The sequence below is a fragment of the Conger conger genome, chromosome 10 (assembly GCF_963514075.1).
Source record: "Conger conger chromosome 10, fConCon1.1, whole genome shotgun sequence".
Classification (NCBI taxonomy): domain Eukaryota; kingdom Metazoa; phylum Chordata; class Actinopteri; order Anguilliformes; family Congridae; genus Conger; species Conger conger.
Genome location: NC_083769.1, coordinates 10,394,142 through 10,413,369, shown reverse-complemented (window position 1 = coordinate 10,413,369; position 19,228 = coordinate 10,394,142). Strand labels below are relative to the sequence as shown.

General features: G+C 43.3%; 2 protein-coding genes across 5 annotated transcripts in view; one reads left to right on the top strand and one right to left on the bottom strand.

Annotated features, from left to right (window-relative positions):
- LOC133138768 (tetraspanin-2-like) overlaps positions 1 to 4,597 on the top strand; it is a 33,553-nt gene extending 28,956 nt beyond the window's left edge. Inside the window, exon 8 of the mRNA XM_061257793.1 lies at positions 869 to 4,597. Coding sequence (XP_061113777.1) covers positions 869 to 934 — 66 coding nt within the window. The 3' untranslated portion in view covers positions 935 to 4,597. The remainder of the gene's footprint in view (positions 1 to 868) is intronic.
- Positions 4,598 to 9,699: 5,102 nt separating this feature from the next.
- On the bottom strand, positions 9,700 to 18,432 carry LOC133138507 (mitochondrial glutamate carrier 1-like). 4 transcript variants are annotated; one of them, XM_061257325.1, is made up of 10 exons: positions 18,300 to 18,432; positions 16,846 to 16,935; positions 16,154 to 16,279; positions 15,720 to 15,775; positions 14,553 to 14,643; positions 14,330 to 14,448; positions 13,810 to 14,002; positions 13,250 to 13,404; positions 12,866 to 12,941; positions 9,700 to 11,819 (listed from the first exon to the last, which is right to left on the bottom strand). In XM_061257325.1, the coding sequence occupies exons 1-10, from the start codon at positions 18,401 to 18,403 to the stop codon at positions 11,660 to 11,662; spliced, it is 1,170 nt and encodes a 389-aa protein (XP_061113309.1). In that variant the 5' UTR covers positions 18,404 to 18,432; the 3' UTR covers positions 9,700 to 11,659. The 4 variants fall into 4 exon arrangements, with proteins under 4 accessions (XP_061113309.1, XP_061113313.1, XP_061113312.1 ...); XM_061257329.1 differs by lacking the exons at positions 16,846 to 16,935; positions 18,300 to 18,432 and adding an exon at positions 15,290 to 15,359 and having other exon boundaries at positions 16,154 to 16,237; XM_061257328.1 differs by lacking the exons at positions 16,846 to 16,935; positions 18,300 to 18,432 and having other exon boundaries at positions 15,290 to 15,775; positions 16,154 to 16,247.
- Between the last annotated feature and the right edge of the window lie 796 nt (positions 18,433 to 19,228).

The window sequence follows — 19,228 nt, the reverse complement described above, 5'->3', positions numbered from 1 at the left end:
CCAGCGTACTTACGGTCGGCAGAATACTGAAATAAGTAGGCAGTATGTTTAGTAGACAGTACATATTTTGAGGACACGTAGTTTCGGATACGGCCCAGGACTAAAACTTTTTGACAGTCTGTTACTACTCCCCCTGGCTGTGCATTTGGAAACTGCAAGTCTTTCCAGACCCATTTAACCCAGCATCTAAAAAGCAAGGGGAGAAATATTTGAAGTGACTGTAAAGGTAAATCTGTCAATGGCTTCAGACATCTGTTCCTATGTGGGGATTGAATGGGTGGAGTTCAATATATTACCACACTGTGAACGATTGGGTCAGGCTCCTTGATGACATCAAGAATCCCCTGAGCTAATAACCAACAAATGTTTTCTTGCATACCTCATTGCAATGTCTCATTGCTATTTGTTCACTCTTAATCCCTCTACCGACTTTCTCCCTTGCCTAGTCTCCCTCCTTCTGCAATACAATTTATTTGTGAGTGGTACATTTTGCGAGGAGTTGAGGGGGGAGGTGGGGTGGTAAGGCAGTCCAGACCATGGCCATACAATCCTGATATACAGAGTCTGACATAAAATGTGTGTTGTTATAATTATTTACTTTACTTTGAGTAGATAATTAGCAAATATGTAGCGGTGATTGCACTTACGACGACTGTCTTTTTGTTTAGAACAGCTCTTCATGCGTATTTTACTAATTATGGATTTGATACTTTTAACCTGTGGAAGAACCTATACACTTGTAAGTCGCTTTGGATTAAAAGTGTCTGCCAAATGCCTTAAATGTAAATGGTGATCATTTATGGTCATTTAAACATTTTCCTGTCACTCTGAATGCCTCGGTTTGACGTTCTCCTCCGTTTTCCCCCAGATCATCGGGATGATCTTCAGCATGGTGCTGTGCTGCGCGATAAGGAACAGCAGGGAGGTGATCTAGCCTCCAAGCCCCCTGCCCCGCACCCTGACCCCCACCCGGCCCCACCCCTCCCACCCCGTCCGTCGCCGATCTTTCCGGACTCGTGACAGAGCCTCTCCGACTGGGATCGGTCCGGGAGAGCCGACGAAAGATCCGGGAAGTCTCTCCGTCCAACCCCCGACCCCCCCCCTCCCCTCTTTCCCCCAAAAAAACCTTCCCAAGTCAACAGTGGACTCTGTTGGGCAGGCCGCGGTACACGCCGATGATGTCGTTTGCGAGCGTCGTTAGCCGCGCTCCCTTTAGCTCGGCCGCTAGTCCGACCTCCCTCTTCTTCATTCGCTATAATCCAATTAACCCGTTTTACTGCACAGTGGTTTCCACACAGAAGTTCCTTTGGGTTTTATCACCATTTACGCCGACTACTGTTCAGGACACACAACATGAGAATACATATTGATGAGAACAGACCATTCTGCCCATCTAGATTGTCGATGAATAATGACGTTCAGAATAATAATTCAGGCCTACGCAGACTTCAGTCTTGGGCCAGGTTAATTTCATGATCATGGAGAGAAGTATAAGCATTTGTAGTTTTCACCCATCTTTATACCTAGGTAGAAAAGACACAGAGGACTTCTGCTGGGGAGGGAGCAACTCGGGGGTAACTCTTCAAAACAGAAAGGGGTCCATGAGCAATAGATCCATCATTTGCTTAACCAAGGAGATAGGAGCCCCCCATTTCACACCATTTTCCAAATTCCTCTACATAGGTTCTCCATGTACCTACATCATGGAGTGTCCAGCATTGCATCAGGCCTGGACTTAAACACTCTCAGAGCCTCTGCCTCTACCACATGACCTGGCAGACTGACAGCTCTCTGTGTGAATAACAATATGATACTCAGGCAAACTTTACTTTCTGGAAATTACCAATGGAAATTATAGAGTGATCCCTTTTAAGGGTTCAAATCCCTATTGACATTCTCCTCAAAAGTGTTGAGAAATGTGAGCTGAGTGATTGACCAAACTTGTCATCTCTCCTAATGGCTTTATTGACTGAAGTGAATCTCTTCCTACTGTCCACTCTGTTACAACTGCAAGTAGCTTCCGTAAAGTCTTTGTAAAAGATATTTGCAGGCGAGGGCATTCTGTTCTAAAAATGTCAACAGCAGCAGCCCCCCCGGTGCCAGCAGGTAAAAATATTATGTAATATGACACCGAGGGGTCCTTGTCAGAGGCCCCCAAAATATTTTTATGTTTGTCCCCGCCCCCAACCGCACACACACACACACACACACACTCAGAGCCTCGCCCTCAACCAGCCTAGTCGCTCTGCTAATATGCAACATTCCGATAGCTCGATGACCAAACCGTACACTTTGAGTGCTTTACTGTGTGGAAACCGTGTGCTTGTGGAAGTTAGGGAGAGGTTTGCGGCGGCCTTCCCCCAGACAGAGCCACAGCTCCACGGTTAAGCAGCCAGAAACCCTCTGCTCAACGTGGGCCAGCGGTAGCGGCCAATCGGTTTTGGGTCACTCACAAGAAACGTGCAGGGTTTTTGTTTTTTTTTCTATGAATTTTGCTCCAAACATGGATTTCCGCAATAGTCTCCCTCTCTAGGGGTTATTCGGTGGTGCAGTTGTGTCATTAGAGCAATGCCACGGTAACTAACTGCTGGATATTTGGATGGTAAAGCCCAATACAGCTATATAATGGAGACTGATAGGAGTTATTTCCTCCTGAGGGTCATAAAAGCATACGTCAGTCTCTCATGTAGCTGTATTAGACTTTACCACTCAAATATATAGTTGTAATGTTGGTTACCATGGAATTACCCATTACAGTATATTTTTGTGCGCTAGCTTGACAGCTAGAGAGCAAGCTGACATAGCAAGCTAGCTGTTCCAATTATTATACTTTTTTAGGATCACAGATATTAGACTTTTCTGTCTCGCTCCTTTTAGTTAGAGGGCATCAGTTACCTGTCAACACGCGATTTGCCAAAATGCTACTATTAAACACTCACCAGACGTGGTCATGGTCTTTTAATAGGGTTCAGAAGTAGCTTAGTGCAAGTAGCCTGTTGCCAAGGGTTATCTAGCTGAGTGACACCTCGCTGGGCCTTCCCAGTGATACGCAAAATAAGCCCCACCCCCTGTAGCCTCCATCTTGTGTGTGTCCTAATACCGAACCGCAGCTGTGCCCGAGCTTTGAAGACGATTTGTACATTTTGTGTGAATTTGTAATTTGTCTCTTAATTTTTTTTATTGGTTTTTAGTCTGTGTCTGTTTGGTAGCTCATGAAATAGCTGATTTGGGATGTACTGTCAAGATGTGTATACTATAGAGGCAGCTTGTGTAGACTCGTGTTTGATAATAATGTAAAAGAAGAAAACCATTGCTTTTCACAGCATGTCCATACTTAACGTGCCTTTGGTGTTTTTTTAAACATACACAAGAAAACAAATCGACAACCTTAACGTTGCATATGAAAGTTTTTAACTGTGTTGATGTGTAGAGTCAATCAGGTTAGTGGCTTCCAGTGCAAGTCTAAGCAGCAGTAAAATTCCAAAATCAAGGGAGCATTTACAACAAAAATAAGTCCTCTTACAAATAATGAATTTTACTTGTGATTTGGCTTTAATATTTTAAGTGCAAAACTCCATGATAATATTCGGCCTTGCAGCAGCTATCTGTAAGGAAACACTTGTACCAATTGATGGCAGCCAATTCTTCTTAAACGCATGTTCTCCTCTGATGGATTTTGAACAGGAGTAACTTTCTCTGTGTTTCTGTAAGGAGAGGTTGAGAGAGAGATATCTCTGCACCTTCCTAGAAACCCATGAAAAATCATGTGAGAAAGATCCACAGTAACCCAGCTCAGTTTATTTAGGATAGTGCGTTATCCATGAGGCATGAGGAGGAGAACTTGAGATGTGTGCTGTCTAACCAGTTCTCCGAGCGCACATAAGTGTTCCAGTGGTCTATTTGACAGGTAAATACGCCAGTTTTCCAGTTCACCAGTAGTTCATAATAAACTGGGATATCAGTAGCAACTGGGCTCTCAACTTTAAGCAGTATAATGACTGAATTGCAAAAGACCAATGGACAAATTAACCAAAAGGCCAACGCACACACAAAATGTTCACAGGAACTGAATATGCTCACAAAAGACATTTGGATACACATGTATTGGAGAAAGTAATTTGCAGATTGAACATTGAAAGAAAAAAGAAGAAAAAAAGTGACTGTTGTTTAGACCTCAGTACATACTTCTGCTAGGGGATTATAACACCTTTTAGCATTATATCTGTCTATGTAGGTTTTTCAGGTGTGAGTTGTACAGGCAAAATGCAACGTTATGGAACTTTTTAATGTGCCAATGGAAGGTGAGATCCAGCGATAGTTTTGAAGAACACTACAAACTATAGATTCCACCTCCCATATGCACTTTTGCAAGGCATTTCTGAAAAGGTTCTCATTTGGCCATGATTATCGATATACACTTTGGTGAAACAGAATGAAGACTTGAAGTACTGTACGCATGAAAAAAAAGCATTACAATTGAACTGTTGATTGATCTCTTGTTAATTTATTTAATGGCTGATATAATTTGAGTTAAAGTGGCATTCAGGCTTCTCAGGAAGATAGTTGTGCAAGAACTAATAAACTTTTCTAAAGTTCATTGTTGTCGTGGTTTTTGTTGTGCGGTGTCTATCATGGCCCAACCTCTCTCCCGCTTACCATGGGGAACACTCTTACACTTGGACAAGCCCACCACAGAATTTCCAACACACAGGAATGTGATGCATCTCTTCCAAACCGCTTTCATGAATACTTTGACCATTCTCTGAATATTTCAGTACAAAAACTTTTAAAAACGTTTCTACAAGTAGAATATCCGGTGGTTTGCGATCTGGAATAATTTCAGCAGAATTTGAGCAGGTAGGTATGTTATTACATTACATTACAAAGCATTTAGCTTTTGATGAGGTCCCTAGAGGTCCTGATCAAAAGGAGTTTGATGAGGACCCTAGAGGACAGTACAGTTCCTAGCGTGACCATACAGATACAACTGGAACCCTTGAAGAATACATCAACTTATGAACTAGTATACCACGGTTGGCAGCTAGAATACCCCAAGTACAACAATACAATATTTGTATGTGGAGATAGCCATGACTGACGGTGCTCACTTCAGCTGACTCTCATGGGTGGTGTTGCAGGTGTTCTCTGTGCTTTCAGATTCAGTGAGAATGAGGCTAAATTCCATGATTTATTTAAATTTCGGACTTATTTGAAAACCACCCTAATATATTAGACCAAAGATGAGTGTTTGATGCAATAAAATTTTAAAGGAGCTCTATGGGATTGTTTGTAAACATTAGCAGCTCTAACGTTCAGAGAATAATTTTCCATTTCTCCCATGACTCAGAAAGGGCTTTTTTCTCTGGGTTTATATCCCTGCTGGGAAATACCCAGAGTGAATCATTGTGTGATGACAGAAGCAGCACTACACAGTATAGACCGTTTTCAGCAGACTGTCAGTCATATGTGCACAAAACATTAGCAGCAAAGGGGTTCTGACTCCAAATACATTGTATGTTGCTAACAAAATGGAAGAATTTGGGTTATTTATTTTTTTTTTTTAATAGAAAAGAAACGAATGCATTGCTTTGTCCAAAAGGCACTGCATGTGCATTTACTGTGTGTTAGGCCAGGAGCACATCGTTCTACGTCATGTGTTCCTGTTATGAAGTGTGCGTCAATCCTACCATCGTTATACAAATATTTGGAGAGAAAAAACATATTTGCAAACTGCTACATTGACAGTTAAAAACTCAGGAATGAACAAAACACCTCATCGAATTAGTTGATCGATAGATTAATTAACAATCATATCTAAAATTGAAAAACGCAAAAGCAGATTAAATGAAACAAAGTCGCAGCGAGGCATGAACTGATTCATTCTGAAGGCAATGCGAAACTCTACCGTTTGTTTTCAATTTGATGCTGTGGTCTTATTCAGTTCGACACATCGGCCGGGGCCTCTCTGTGCGGAGTTTGCATGTTCTCCCCGTGTCTGCGTGGGTTTCCTCCGGGTACTCCGGTTTCCTCCCACAGTCCAAAGACATGCAGGTTAGGCCGATTGGAGAGTCTAAATTGCCCGTAGGCATGAGTGTGTGAGTGAATGGTGCGTGTGCCCTGCGATGGACTGGCGCCTGTCCAGGGTGTATTCCTGCCTTTCGCCCAATGAATGCTGGGATAGGCTCCAGCCCCCCTGCGACCCTGATCAGGATAAGCGGGTTCAGATAATGGATGGATGGATGGATTAAGCTAAATTAATAAATAAAAATACAAGACAAATGTGGGGTGGGAAAGTCAGTAGTGGAGTGGATGTGTCAAAAGTTTGGTGAAGCAGTGTTGTATTGCACAAACCCAAAAAGAAACCAACAAAAGGAATATGTGAGGAGGTATCTGTCCTTCAAACTGGAGACGGTCCCTGCTTAAACCTACAGGTGTTCGCAATTACTCCAACGACCCTCTGCTCCGCCCACCAGTTCATTTGGTATTCTGGCTGCTCAGTTTATTATGCAAAAACGAATACACCTTTTAAAAGTTTTCCCTGTCTTCCATCTCTTCCATGTTCCACAGCCTTCTGGTAGATTTTTATTAATGCAAACTGGATTTGTCAGACTGGATATTTAGACTACAGAAACATAAATCTGGTGGTTTTAAATTCGTAATGATTTCACCAAGAGGTCGGCATTTAGCAGTTAGATACGTCGACACCAATCTAAAACATGATTGGTTCAGTTCATGTCGGCTGACCAGCCCAAGACTGGCCCAGCTTTGTTCCACCAGATGTCCAACATGATTCCAGTCTGAACCCACAGGCATTCTAGCCATTGGCAGGAGGGCCGAACACCATGTCCAAAGATTTGGTGACACGGTGCCAGGCTTGTGTCATAATCACCATTTTAAATTGGGTCAAATAGTTAACACACTCAGGTTCGAATTGTATGTTAAAGCGACTCCCGATTTCTTGAAAAGGTACACTATTTTCCTCATAAATATATGTAGCTATTTGTAGAAATAATATATATATTATTTATTTTGCTGTATTCAAACCATACAGTATGTGGCAAATTGCCCATCCACTTAAATTTGTTGTGAGAAAAAAAACGTTAAAAAATGTATACTTTCTCAAAAACAAAAATAATGAAATGGAAAATCTTGTCAGAATTGTCTTTACAGTTTTCCCATCATGCATTGCGTGTACACATTTGCATTTGTGTATGTTGGCCCGATATGCTGAGACCCTGAGGGTCATCCAGCAGGTTCCAGAGCACTAGGCCGTGCCCATCTCCTGTCCGGAGCTCATGTTCCCGTTGGGATGTGTGCGACAGCTGCACCCGTCAGGAACGCTGGGGGGGGCGGGGTCCTGATCCATGCAGAAGGACCCAGAGGCTGGATTTCACCAGCATGCCACAGTGAGTACCCTTCTAGCAGTCCAACAGCCTGAGTGAAATGCTAAAATTACAGTGCATGCATTTGAACTGTAGGAAATGCCTTCTAAGGGGAACTACAGCTCCAAATGGAGTTACTGCTTGTAAAATCCCACAACTCTACCACTTCATACAGTTACCTTTCTTCTGTGTTATCTTAAAGGGGGCAGTTCACCTAAAAATTAAATTGAGGTACAGTGACACTTACCAAAAGTACTCCCGATCCATCCAGATTTGGTGAGTTCTGCTGTAACTAACCCTGATGCGACAGATCTTCATGAACCATATTGTAGTGCCACTCAATGCACCGAAAATGATTAGAAAAACCCAAGTGCAGTGTTTGTGTCTAAGTATGCCAGTTACTCATGGACATGACCATTACACATTACAAACCACTGCGTTAGACATTACCATTACACATTACAAACCACTGCGTTAGACATTACCATTACAGATTACAGGCTACTCAACTCCGCAGTGTCTGCAGGAGTTTATTTTGCATTTCATTGAGAGCGACTTCCGAAGAATTTCTAACAAAGAACACCAACTGTGTAAACCTGAGCACAGTCTCGTGCAAGGGGATTGGCGTGAGGAATGATGGCGAGGCGACATTGGCAGAATGTGACCGTTGTGGTTTTAAAATAGAAACCAGTTTTACTTTAAAGCACCTATCAGCTGTGAAATTCATTGGTGAAATATTAACAGGCGTAATTTATGTCAAAGCACAAAAAACGTGAATCACGCAGAGTCCTAGGATAACTATAGACCTTCTCTATTGGAATTAATCGAAAAACCCTATGTGGGGGGAAAAAAGCAATGGAAATCTGCACAGGGAACCCATAGCTCAAATCTCCTGACTCATTTCCAGGTTAACAGTACAAACGTATACTTCGGTGTGCTTTGGTTGAGACCAAAATATACAGTTTGTATAGTTTTGAAGAATGTACATTTTAGGCACAAAAATATGGTTCCGTTGAGGTCTGCTGACTGGGCGAACTGTAGCAGATCTCTGGAAAACTAGTCAAATCTGATGTGTATGAGGCGTTTGTTCCAGACAATTACAGCTTCTTTGTCTGAGTAGCCGTACACACTAATGCTGGTTTGCGACCATCTCAGAAGAAGCAGAAGTCCACCCACTGAAATATATCCTCCCAAATAGGTACATTTCTTACTACAATTGTTTAGACCGAAAAACTGGCAAATTGACAAAGACCTTGCAGTAATAAGTTCACCTATTTGAGACCATACATTTCAGTGAGTCTTCTCAGACTTTGACGTGTTTATTTTGGCCTGCATATGAACCCAAATAGGGTTGGATGTTCATATTAACCTATTGCCTTCACCATCTCAGACCAGTGCATACACTACATAATAGTTCAAGTAATAAAGAAATCGTCAGCATTAAAGGATCAACATGGTGATTGAATGTGACACTTGGCAGTTGTCTTTAGGCAACAAAACAAATGTGCAGTTTTTAGTTTTTATTATTCATTTAAATCTTATTTTTTCTAAGCTTAAATTTCTCCAAAGCTGTCTGGGCGTGGTAATGAGAACTGTCAAATAGCTATGATTGACCGACTGCGCTCGCACTTTCCACAGATTGTTTGTTACCATAGCGACATCTATGATACGTGCTCATCTTTGGAGACCACATTTTCACAGGCTAGCTAACTTAGTATATCAACTATCGATAGATAAGGTAAGGACATCGACTCATCCAATGATAACTTTTTCTAGCTAGCTAGCCAAGTTAAGAAAGGCACAACCATAACTTCCTGACGAAACCAAACTAGCTAGCTAGTTAAATTAATATAACCATAAATAGACTAATAGTCCTTAAGGCACTCTAATTTAAGTGAACACTCTCAACTGGTTTAAAATAGGACGATACATTTAAAATGCTTAATTCTCCAAAACTCAAGAAAGGACATATTTAATACTTTCATCGTGTTTCTTCAATGCCCTCGTGCAAATTGCGTATAAAAACCTAGAAAGTGTGACCTAACACCATGTTACACCTGTAAATAAATACTGCCCTCCTTCAAAACCCCTGCACTAGAGCGTCAAGCTCATCGGAAGTGAGAATGTACTTTTCCATGAAATCCCTTCACCGGACAAGGCAAGTGGATTTCAGATTGCAGCCCAACCACGTGACCATAAGAAAGCCAATACAGATTTATAAATAGGGTTTTGGCATGTAACAGTCAGTCACGCAGTTAGCTTCAACACTTGATATTCCAAGTCAGCTGCTTTAAAAAAAAGAAACCCACGCAATATCTTACTTTTCATGAAGTGGACACAACTTCAGGATTGAATTTTATTCAGTATACTTTGTTTTATATATACATACAAAAAGAGAGACAAACACAGAAAAAAAAACACACATTTTTTACACAACCCAACCTTTTCTGTATGTGTGGTAGAAGCCAGAGAGAAACACCAATTTTGTCACTAGTCCCCTCAAGACAAGGAACATCAACTCTAGATTCTCTGAATTTTTATTTTTTTATTTTTTTTAAAGCTCTAATAAACCTGAATTTCCAAGACAATTAGTTACATGAATGTTATTAAAAATATTTTTTATCTGACGTCCCAGTGTTATTCTGGCTTCTCTTTCACCCATTTCCACAGCTAGTTTTCCTTCACTGCAGCAATGTCAGGTTCCTGTGCTGCAAGTGGTTCTGGGAAACTTTACAATGTGGTTGGGCAACCACAGCTTGTGTTCCAGGCACAAATGCAAATAGGAAATGCACACCTCAGTCATTATTATCTTAACCACTGAATAAACTTCAAGTCTTGAAAAATTGGCTGTTAAACCAACCAGCCACTCACACCAGCCCTCTACGATTACTACAACAATCTGATCTATTCCAAGAAATATTCTTGTTCATTTCGATGGGGTATCACGAAATCGTTTGGACTTCCACAGCATAAAAAAAAAAAAAAAATGAACATCATTTAGAAATTGGCCCCTGAAATAAATATTGCATAAAGCCAACACTCAGCAGGTCCAAACTAGACTGGTGAAATAGATGGGAGCCTTGCATAATGGATGTGATCTTCAAAAAAGAAAGAAAGTGCAATATCCTAAAACCAGGGGTGTCAAGAGTCAACCAACCTACGTCAGTGATTTTACTAGAGTCCATACAGCTGAGTTTGAGGTCTAAACACACAGCTGATTAACCTGCAGACCTGCAACACCCTTACCCAAAATCAGCTTGGTCCCCCTTTCTCAGACCAACACAGTGACAGGGCCCATGTGTGACAGCTTTCTACAAATACAAAACTGCTCAAGTTAGCCTTCATAGGCTGCCACAATGGCACTTTTCTTCTAGGAATGAAATCACAGGAGTGACAGTATTAACTTCATTTTCAGCCTTTGTTTGTATTTCAGCAACCATTTAACTTGGGTGAGCCCTTCAGCTACTACGAGAGTATCCTTTGAGCCAAACTATTCAAGTATACGTATAGCGGTTGCATTTGAAATTCTAAGGTTTAAACGGTGGTTTGTCTAACAAGTTAAATACAACGGTTTATTATTCAGTATTAAAATATATACATACAAAACGTATGCAAGTGAACGAAATGCCACAAAAAAGGTCTCATCCTTTCAAAGAATGCAGAAGCATTTTCAGTGTCGATCGTTTCTCACCTCAACTGTGGCTTTAAAAATAAATAAAGATAAGTAGGGCCAGAAACTGGTTTTATTCCAAACCTCACTCCCCTTGCAGCTACAGTGACGGGGATCGGTGATGGCCTGACCTTATCAAGACCTCGGAGCAGAGGGAGAGAGAGACTGGTTTGGAATGTAATGGCGGTCTGACGTCTTGTTTTCGGCCGACGAGGCCAACAGTGCTAGAGACCTTCCTCCCTCATTGAGGGGAAAAGAAAACTTCATAGGGACCTTCGGCCGGACATAGACACGTCGTCTCCGCGGGCCTCGGGAACCACGTTTAAACAAGTGCAACGATTCTACGGCCTGCCAGACGACGCGGTGACGCGCGTGGGAGGCGACGGGCGTGGCGAAGCGACCGCCTGCCCGGACGCGTCGAGCGGGAATCTTGGATTTCGCCCGACGTGGCGCCCCGGGGTCGCCTCCGACATTCCGCCACCCGTTGGTGTCGGCGGCCGTTTTCAGGAGAACGCGCGCGTAGTGAGGTGTAGCTGCCGCAGTCCTTTGGTTTCCGCGGTCCCGCCGCTCCCTTCCGGGGTTGGTCGGGCGGGGGCCGGGGTAAAATTTAGGCGGAGTACAGGTTGAAGGGCGTGTAGCCCAGGATGAACTCCCCCACTCCCACCAAGTACATGACCTGCGCGATGCCGAAGAGCGGGGCGATGACCAGGGCCCTGCAGCCGGCCCCCTTCAGGAATGCGGTGGGGCCCTCCTTCCGCATGATCTTACTGCAGGGGGGGGGGGGGGAGACAGAGCACACAGCTCAGAGCCAACACCATCACCTTACAGTGCGTTACATAAGACCTGTGCTGCCAAAATCACTCCGAGGGCCTCCGGCCAAATCCAGGCGTTTCAGGTTGTTCCACCTCAATCACACCCAATACAACTCATCAAGCCCTTCAATAGTTATGTCAGGTGTGTTTGAGATAGATAACTGGATCCGCTGGGGAACCACTGCGTTAAGACATGACCATTACACATTACAAACCACTGCATTAGACATGACCATTACACATTACAAACCACTGCATTAGACATTAGCACCTCTCCCCATCCCTCCCTACCTCCCTGTGAACCTTAATTGTTGTCTCTGTGACTTGCTTTTTGTATCGGTATTTTTAGTTGGGTAGGTAAGCAGTGTTTGGTTAGTTAACTTTGGTCACTTTTGCTCTGTTTGTTTCTTTGTTCTCAAAAAAAAAAAAAAAAGGCCCTCGTCCTTATCTTTGTTGTACAGGTAGCAGTTGAAATTGTACTTCCCTCTAGGGTGTTTCAGCGAACTTATCCCTGGTTATGGGTATGCACTTTGTTGTACGTCGCTCTGGATAAGAGCGTCTGCCAAATGCCAATAATGTAATGTAATGTAAACATTACCATTACACATTACAAACCACTGCGTTAGACATTACCATTACAGATTACAGGCTACTCAACTCCACAGTGTCTGCAGGTATTTGTTCCAGCCACACACACTATATAATGTGAAATCAGGTGGTGTAGCACATGGTTGGAGCAAACGCCTGCTTACGCTGCAGCCGAGAGGACCAGGAGTCGAGTAGCCCTGCATTACATGGTACATTTCTTCACCCTTACAACGCTATTACAATAAGCTTAGGTAACATTTTTCTACATTGGCATGGCCCACCCAGGAATTCAGCCTACAAACTCCGGATGTATAAACCCAGTTCCCCAACTAAACTACACTGCCGCCCACTTGGTGGACCAGGACCGAGAAACAAAACGGAGTTGGCTTAGGCGAGCCGAGCGCAAGGCCTACCTGACACAGTCCACCACTCCGTTGTAGCTCTCCTCGTTCACCCCTTTGCTCAAGGACTGCAGCCTCGTCTTGACAACTGAAAGGAGAGCGAGCGTAAATGTTAGCATCTGCTAAATGGAGGACGCCGATGTGTTCATAAGACTCATCACGATCCTAATCAAGAAGCAAAGTTCCTAGTCTTCACAAACCGCCATTTTACCTCCCAGACACATATACCAGCACTCTTCCAGGCTTGTGCTATTCCATATACTGCTCCATTATGTCAACAAGCATTATTTGTATCGTCAACATTAGATATTTGTATTTACTGGTCCATCATTAGTGACTGCCCTTCCTTGTTCCTCGAGCAGGTGAAGGAGGGAATCTCCACGGCGACGGACTTACCGTCACAGGGGTTTACTGCCACGGCAGCAGTGGATCCCGCCATGCATCCCGAGAGGAAGGACCAATAGAAAGGGGCGTTCTCAGAGGGGGAGGGCTGGCCCAGGCGGTTCATGTGGGCAAACAGGGGGAAGTAGACCACTGAGAAGGGCACGTCCCTGAAGGACCGAGGGAGAAGAAAAAACAAGATTAACAAAAACGTGCCAAAATGTAGCGTACGGAAAAGACATTTATTCCAAAACTGCCAGGAACATTTACTGGTGAAACAGGGTTAACCATTTCAGTCCCAAGGTGCCATATGGCACTCTTGATCTTATACTTTTTCAACCAATCAAAAGCATTGCTATACTATTGTTTTGAGCCTCCATTAAAACCATACTAAATTCTCAACTTTCTCAACCCAAGCAAAAAACCCCTTGGGATCTGGGTGGAGCCATTTCATATTGGCCTCAGGACTGAAAGAGTTACGCATGTGCTCTACCAAACTGTCGGTCGAGCACAACATTACAGGGTAAAGCTAGTCGACGTGGCCGCTGCGTTAGGGGCCCGGGGATGGGACCCACCTCATGATGGTGGCCCCCAGGCCCTTGTAGAGCCCCTGGATGCCGTGCTTGTGCAGCAGCTCCCCGGCGATCTGAGTGGCCGACACCTTCCGCACCACCGAGGCGGCCCCGGCGTTGTACGAGCGGCTCAGCACGGTGTTGGCCGAGACCAGCTTGGCCGAGGGCATGACCACCAGCTTCCTCTGCTGGGCCGCTGCAAAGGAGGACACGGAGTCAGCTTACGGGTGCCATTATAACGCTGAATCTTTAAAACCAGTACAACTTCATTTCACGAGTTGTGGAGAGAACACCCATAAGGACTGGCTGACACTACACAAGGAATACGCATAAGCAAATAGTTATACACGAAAGCAAGACTATAACAATTACTTTTAAAAAAATTTACTAAGAGACAATCCTGAACCAATACAATTTTCCCACTTGCAATCAATCACATTGCATGAAGAGCACTTAGAACTACATTTGCGTCTATGAAAAGTGCCATACAAATAAAGTTTGATTGATCGAACCGCCTTCTTACCCAGCCTCCCGGCATCCTGTAGCTGGATCTTGAGCATCTCCATAGGAGTGGTTATTATGACCTGGCACATGCCCGCTCCGCACCCAGCCAGCATTTCTTTAACCACCGTCAGCCCCTTCCTGCAATGCACAAACAAGCCTCAGGGGGCAGCAGAGACACTGAAGAATTCCACCATCATTCAACGCGCTCCATCGCTTGACCGTACTTCGTTGGCTGCGCTTACCCGTCTTTGCTGAGGTGGTGACGGAAGAAGTCGTTGGCAGCGAGCTTGATGGCCTTCTCCGGGGTAACCAGCGTCAGGTTGACTGCAGCGCCTAAAATAAACATCGGAAAAATTAGCCGAGTGAGCCGGAACTGAGAGGCACTGTTCCAGACACACTGAACCCCCCCTTCACCATCAAACGTATCTGCCAATTTACTGCTATGCCGAAACAAAATGGCCGCCCAATAATGTGTTTAAAACTCTCAAACAACTGCTGGTCTGATTGTGGAGGGGGGGTTTGTACATATCTACATTACAAGACAAAAAAAAAAAGAATCAGTGGAAAATAAAACTAAAATTCAGATGGAAGAAAGGAGGAATTCTCACACAAAAGATTAGGAGCAGGAGAAAACGAGTGCAAAGTGGCAATCCAGAGAAAAGAACACTTTGAATAAAAATGGTACCACTAGGTAACAGAGCAGTTTCGAAAACCGGTTTGGGAAGGATTAAAACAGCAACGTACATGAGAAAGTAAGTGCCTTGTCAATCATAGCTCTTACTGCACAGAACAAAGTCACAAAAGTAAAAGTTACCACACGTATAAGAAAAGATTAGTGGACAGTGACAGAAGAGAGCAGGACAGATGGTCACTGGCTAAGAGGTAAAAACAAAAAACAAGAGAACAAAAACAGAGCTGTACAAAAACAATGAATGCAAACAAATGAAGCCTAGTTACAACAAAATGGTTCGGTAAGGACCATTAAATGATTTGCCTCCATCGTGGCTGCGCCTAATCGGCTAGCCTTCAATATCCGCGGGGACCCACGTCTGTAACATGAAAAACACAGATGCAAACAGACAGCACAGTAACGGACACCTACACAGTTGGTTCCATTTTTACCCACAAAATGGCTGAAGCTTTTTTTTGTTTTTTTGAGGTTACACGCACCCCATCTACAGTTCGCTTTATAGGCAATACAGCTTCAGTGACAACATGACGTCACTGCAAAGTTTCTTGACACAATCAAAACATTTCCTAAAAAAACATAAAAAAACAAACAGCCATTTTCGTTCATTTATGTGGAACGAGTTTGCTGTCGATCATAAAACTGAATGTTCGGGACATACGTCAAGCACAGACAACACCAGCACGAATTTAAAAACGGGTCAACTGAAAACACATCTTACCTCTGTACATCCCAAAGTAGCCTTCAGACCGGACCGTTTTGATGAGGCAGTCCATCCTAAAAACGGGGGAAACAAGCCGGCCATGTTAGGGCACCACCCAAAGTAAGCAATAAGAACTCAACAATCAAGGACCCATCATCTTTCATGTAACACATATAACAGGCAGAACAGGTAGGAAACTAGACCAGAAAGGGTTTGACAGTTCAGTGTGTGGAGGAAGGAGAGAGAGGGAAAAAAAAAAAAACAGAAGTCCACTGTGTTCTACATTCCAACTAAGTGACGTGTTAGCCCGGAGGTGGGTGCAGGGATACAGGCCGTCCGTCGCCTGAGGGCCAGGGTAATTTTCCATACCATACAATTTTCCATACATTTCCAACACCAAATCCCCACTGCAACAGCTCCACCCCTGTCAGTAGCTCTCCAGGGAAACTTACATGCTCTTGTAGACTTGGTGGCCACTTCTCTGGTTCTGCAGTCTGGTCTTCGCCAGATCGATGGGGAACACGCAGGTCACTCCAACGATGCCAGCGACTCCGCCATTAATGAGCTTGGCGGGAAGACTGCAGAGGCGAACAGGACAAGAACATAAGACTCCCTTTCCAGAATTAAACAACCCCCCCCCCCCACAACCCTGTGAGGCCCAGAAACTGATGTAACTGAAACCAAAATGTACTCAAACAGTTTTAAGTTTTAAATGCAGTATGTTGCTGAAATACAGCATAGGGCCTAGGAACTGGGAAATTATGTTCAAAACTGAATTATTTAGCAAAAATGGTACCGGAAAAGAAATGTAGCATTTTTGCAAAAGTGGGTCTCACAGGGTTAAAACCATAAATTACATATACCTGTAGTACTGAAATTACAACTAAGCACAATTAATTATCATTTTAGAGAATTGCTTTGAACTTGACACCAGACAGCCCTCACAAAGAAGTCCTGATTATTTTAGCAGTCTGGAAAATGGATCTAATAAAGATTGCATCAGCTTACTCCACAGAGGAGGGGGTGGAGATTTCAGGAGTGTTCTCGATCTCTCCAATAGCTATATATACCAAAAATTAGGATCACCCATCACTTTTCCTTAGTAGGTATTCTTGGTAGAAAAGCTGAAAGTGCGTGAACATACCTGATCTGTTGCTGGGACATGGCTACTTCAGGACAGGTGACAGCGCGCTGCAGCTGGTTTGGTCGGTAGAGTGGGAGTCCCGGAGGGTCGCTGCGTTTGAGAGGAGAAGGGTTATATATAGGCTAACTTCAAAAAGGTATGCAAGCCAAGCCACGCCCCCACCAGCGACTCCTCCACCCGCTGCCTATAGAATCAACTGGCGACCGCCCCCCCAAACCCCCGCAGGCGAGTAACCACGCCCTGGCGACCCTCCCACTGCCAGCATCACAGCTGAACACGAGTGGATGACGATAAAGTTCATGGAATCCTCCATCACGCCCAAGCTCTTAGGAAGGCGGCGGCGGACGGGGGGGCTTTTTTGCACGCGACGTGACCGGAGCCGTGCGCAACGCACTGATCCCTTGTGGTTGTGTAGGCTACATGCCACGGAACTGCCTGTGCGGAAAGCTAGGTGCTAAGCTTTTCGGCTGTTGCAATTCGTCATGTGGACGGCAGGGCGCTAGCGCCACATTATCAGCCCCTTGCAGACTGCATTTGAGAGTGGAATATCTGCCAAGAAAGGCTTACACCCACGCCCTGGACTTGTTTCAACTGGGTCGGTTGTGAAAGAAAAATGTAATGCTGGAAATAAGACGTATCTGGGTCGCATAAGCTTACTAGGGAGAAAAAAAAAAAAAAAAAAATCAATGACAGGTGTGAACCTGTCAGGGAAAAACCATTAACGTTAGCCAAGAAACGTTTACAGCGCTATGCCTTTCGATTTAAATTATATGCCGACATCTTTTTGGCGGAATAAAATAGATAACGTTAAAGATTACGAATAATTAGCCTACTGCGGAGGCGCTTTTAACGGCAAAATTGTCATCTGGATGGCATCGCGTTGACCCCATCAAGTTCAGAATCAAGATTTGGCAGATCACAAGGCTTGCTTTAAACTAGTGGCCACGAAAGTGCATTGAGCGATGTGTAGCTAACGTTAGTTACCGGCTGAACGACAGATAAGTTAGCCAATATCCCAGAAGATGAAGACGTCAAACATAACATTGTTATGTAGGAATATGCTATGCGAGCAATATAGAGGTTAGAAACAAGTCGTGCATTATAAAATATAATAGCCACTGTGAAAGCTTCATATTTTCACTTCATATTTTCACTAGTAAGCGCGCGTCCAACCCGGAAATTGCCCTCAACGTAACCGTTAGTAACTTAGTAAAACATGAGGTCTTTCATTATCCAACGTTAAATAAATGGACCTACGTCAAAACTACACACGTTGAGGACTTATTAGCTTCCTCCGATTTTCAAAAGCTAACAGTGTACTTATCTTAATTTCTCAGGAAGAGCAACAGTTAGCTAAAAAGTTAAGCATTCTGGTCAGCGGAGTAATGAACAAAAACCCAAAACTGCAATAGAGTATTTTGTATTATTGAAATAATGATAAAAATAAAACTTACCAAAATATATCTGAAAATACTCGCAAAATGAACGAAGTCAGGATACTCCCTCTTGATAACGTTTGAATGAAGTGAGTTCGCCGACAGTGGAAATTTCCGCTCATATCAACGCGGCTTTGAGGGCCGTACCGCTTTCTATAGGATCCAACCGCCGAACAGATACTTTGCATACTCAGTCGCTATTGGTTGACTCACACTGTTTCATATTTCGTGTGATCTTTAGCCAAAGTTGCATTCCACAGAATTGTAGTGACAAAAGGAGTCATGAGAGTTTGAATACTGGGCTAATAATATAGTCTATAATCATGGCATTTGTGGGATGTAGCCTGTCCCCGTTTATTTGTGGTAAATGGAAGTGTTAGCTTGTATTAGCTTTTACTTCGTTGACATAGGTTAAACATCTGTTTCCACAAAACCTGATAGCTGCTTTGTAAATACTGTAGCTTGTAATGTACTTGCCGAGTACATTATCTGATGAGATTTTGTTTTTCTAAAATTCCATTTTTGAAGGTTCGGAGGAAACCTATGTTTCTTTAACGTGTACATCATTACTATTGTGATATACAACATTAAAACATAAAATGCAGGACTAAATGAAGTGATGTATGTTTTTAATTTAGAAAATATTGAACTATATTTTCTAAATTAAACTATATATGAACTTATATTTAATAAACAAATGAAATAAACTGGTAGAATGGGATTAATTTAATTTTAAATTTTGATTAATTGCACAGAAGCACAGTCTGATGAAGCCCTTCTTGGGAGATTTTGTTATATGCTTGCAATTAATCTGTGTGCCAAAGTTTCTTTCATGCATAAAATGAAAACACCAAAACTCAGGTAAACTTCTCATTATATCCTGCAACTTTGTTATCTGAGCATGCTAACTCAAAGTGAGACTGAATTTAGTTTCTCTGTCTGACCTC

Bases quoted from the DNA above. Each gene is read 5' to 3' on its own strand.
- LOC133138507 (XM_061257325.1), bottom strand. From the start codon at position 18,403: ATGAGCGGAAATTTCCACTGTCGGCGAACTCACTTCATTCAAACGTTA. The intron at 14,644-15,719 runs GTAAGATGTGTT...TGTTTATTTTAG, and splicing joins CTACTTTGGGATGTACAGAG to GCGCTGCAGTCAACCTGACG. The intron at 14,449-14,552 runs GTAAGCGCAGCC...TGTGCATTGCAG, and splicing joins CACCACCTCAGCAAAGACGG to GAAGGGGCTGACGGTGGTTA.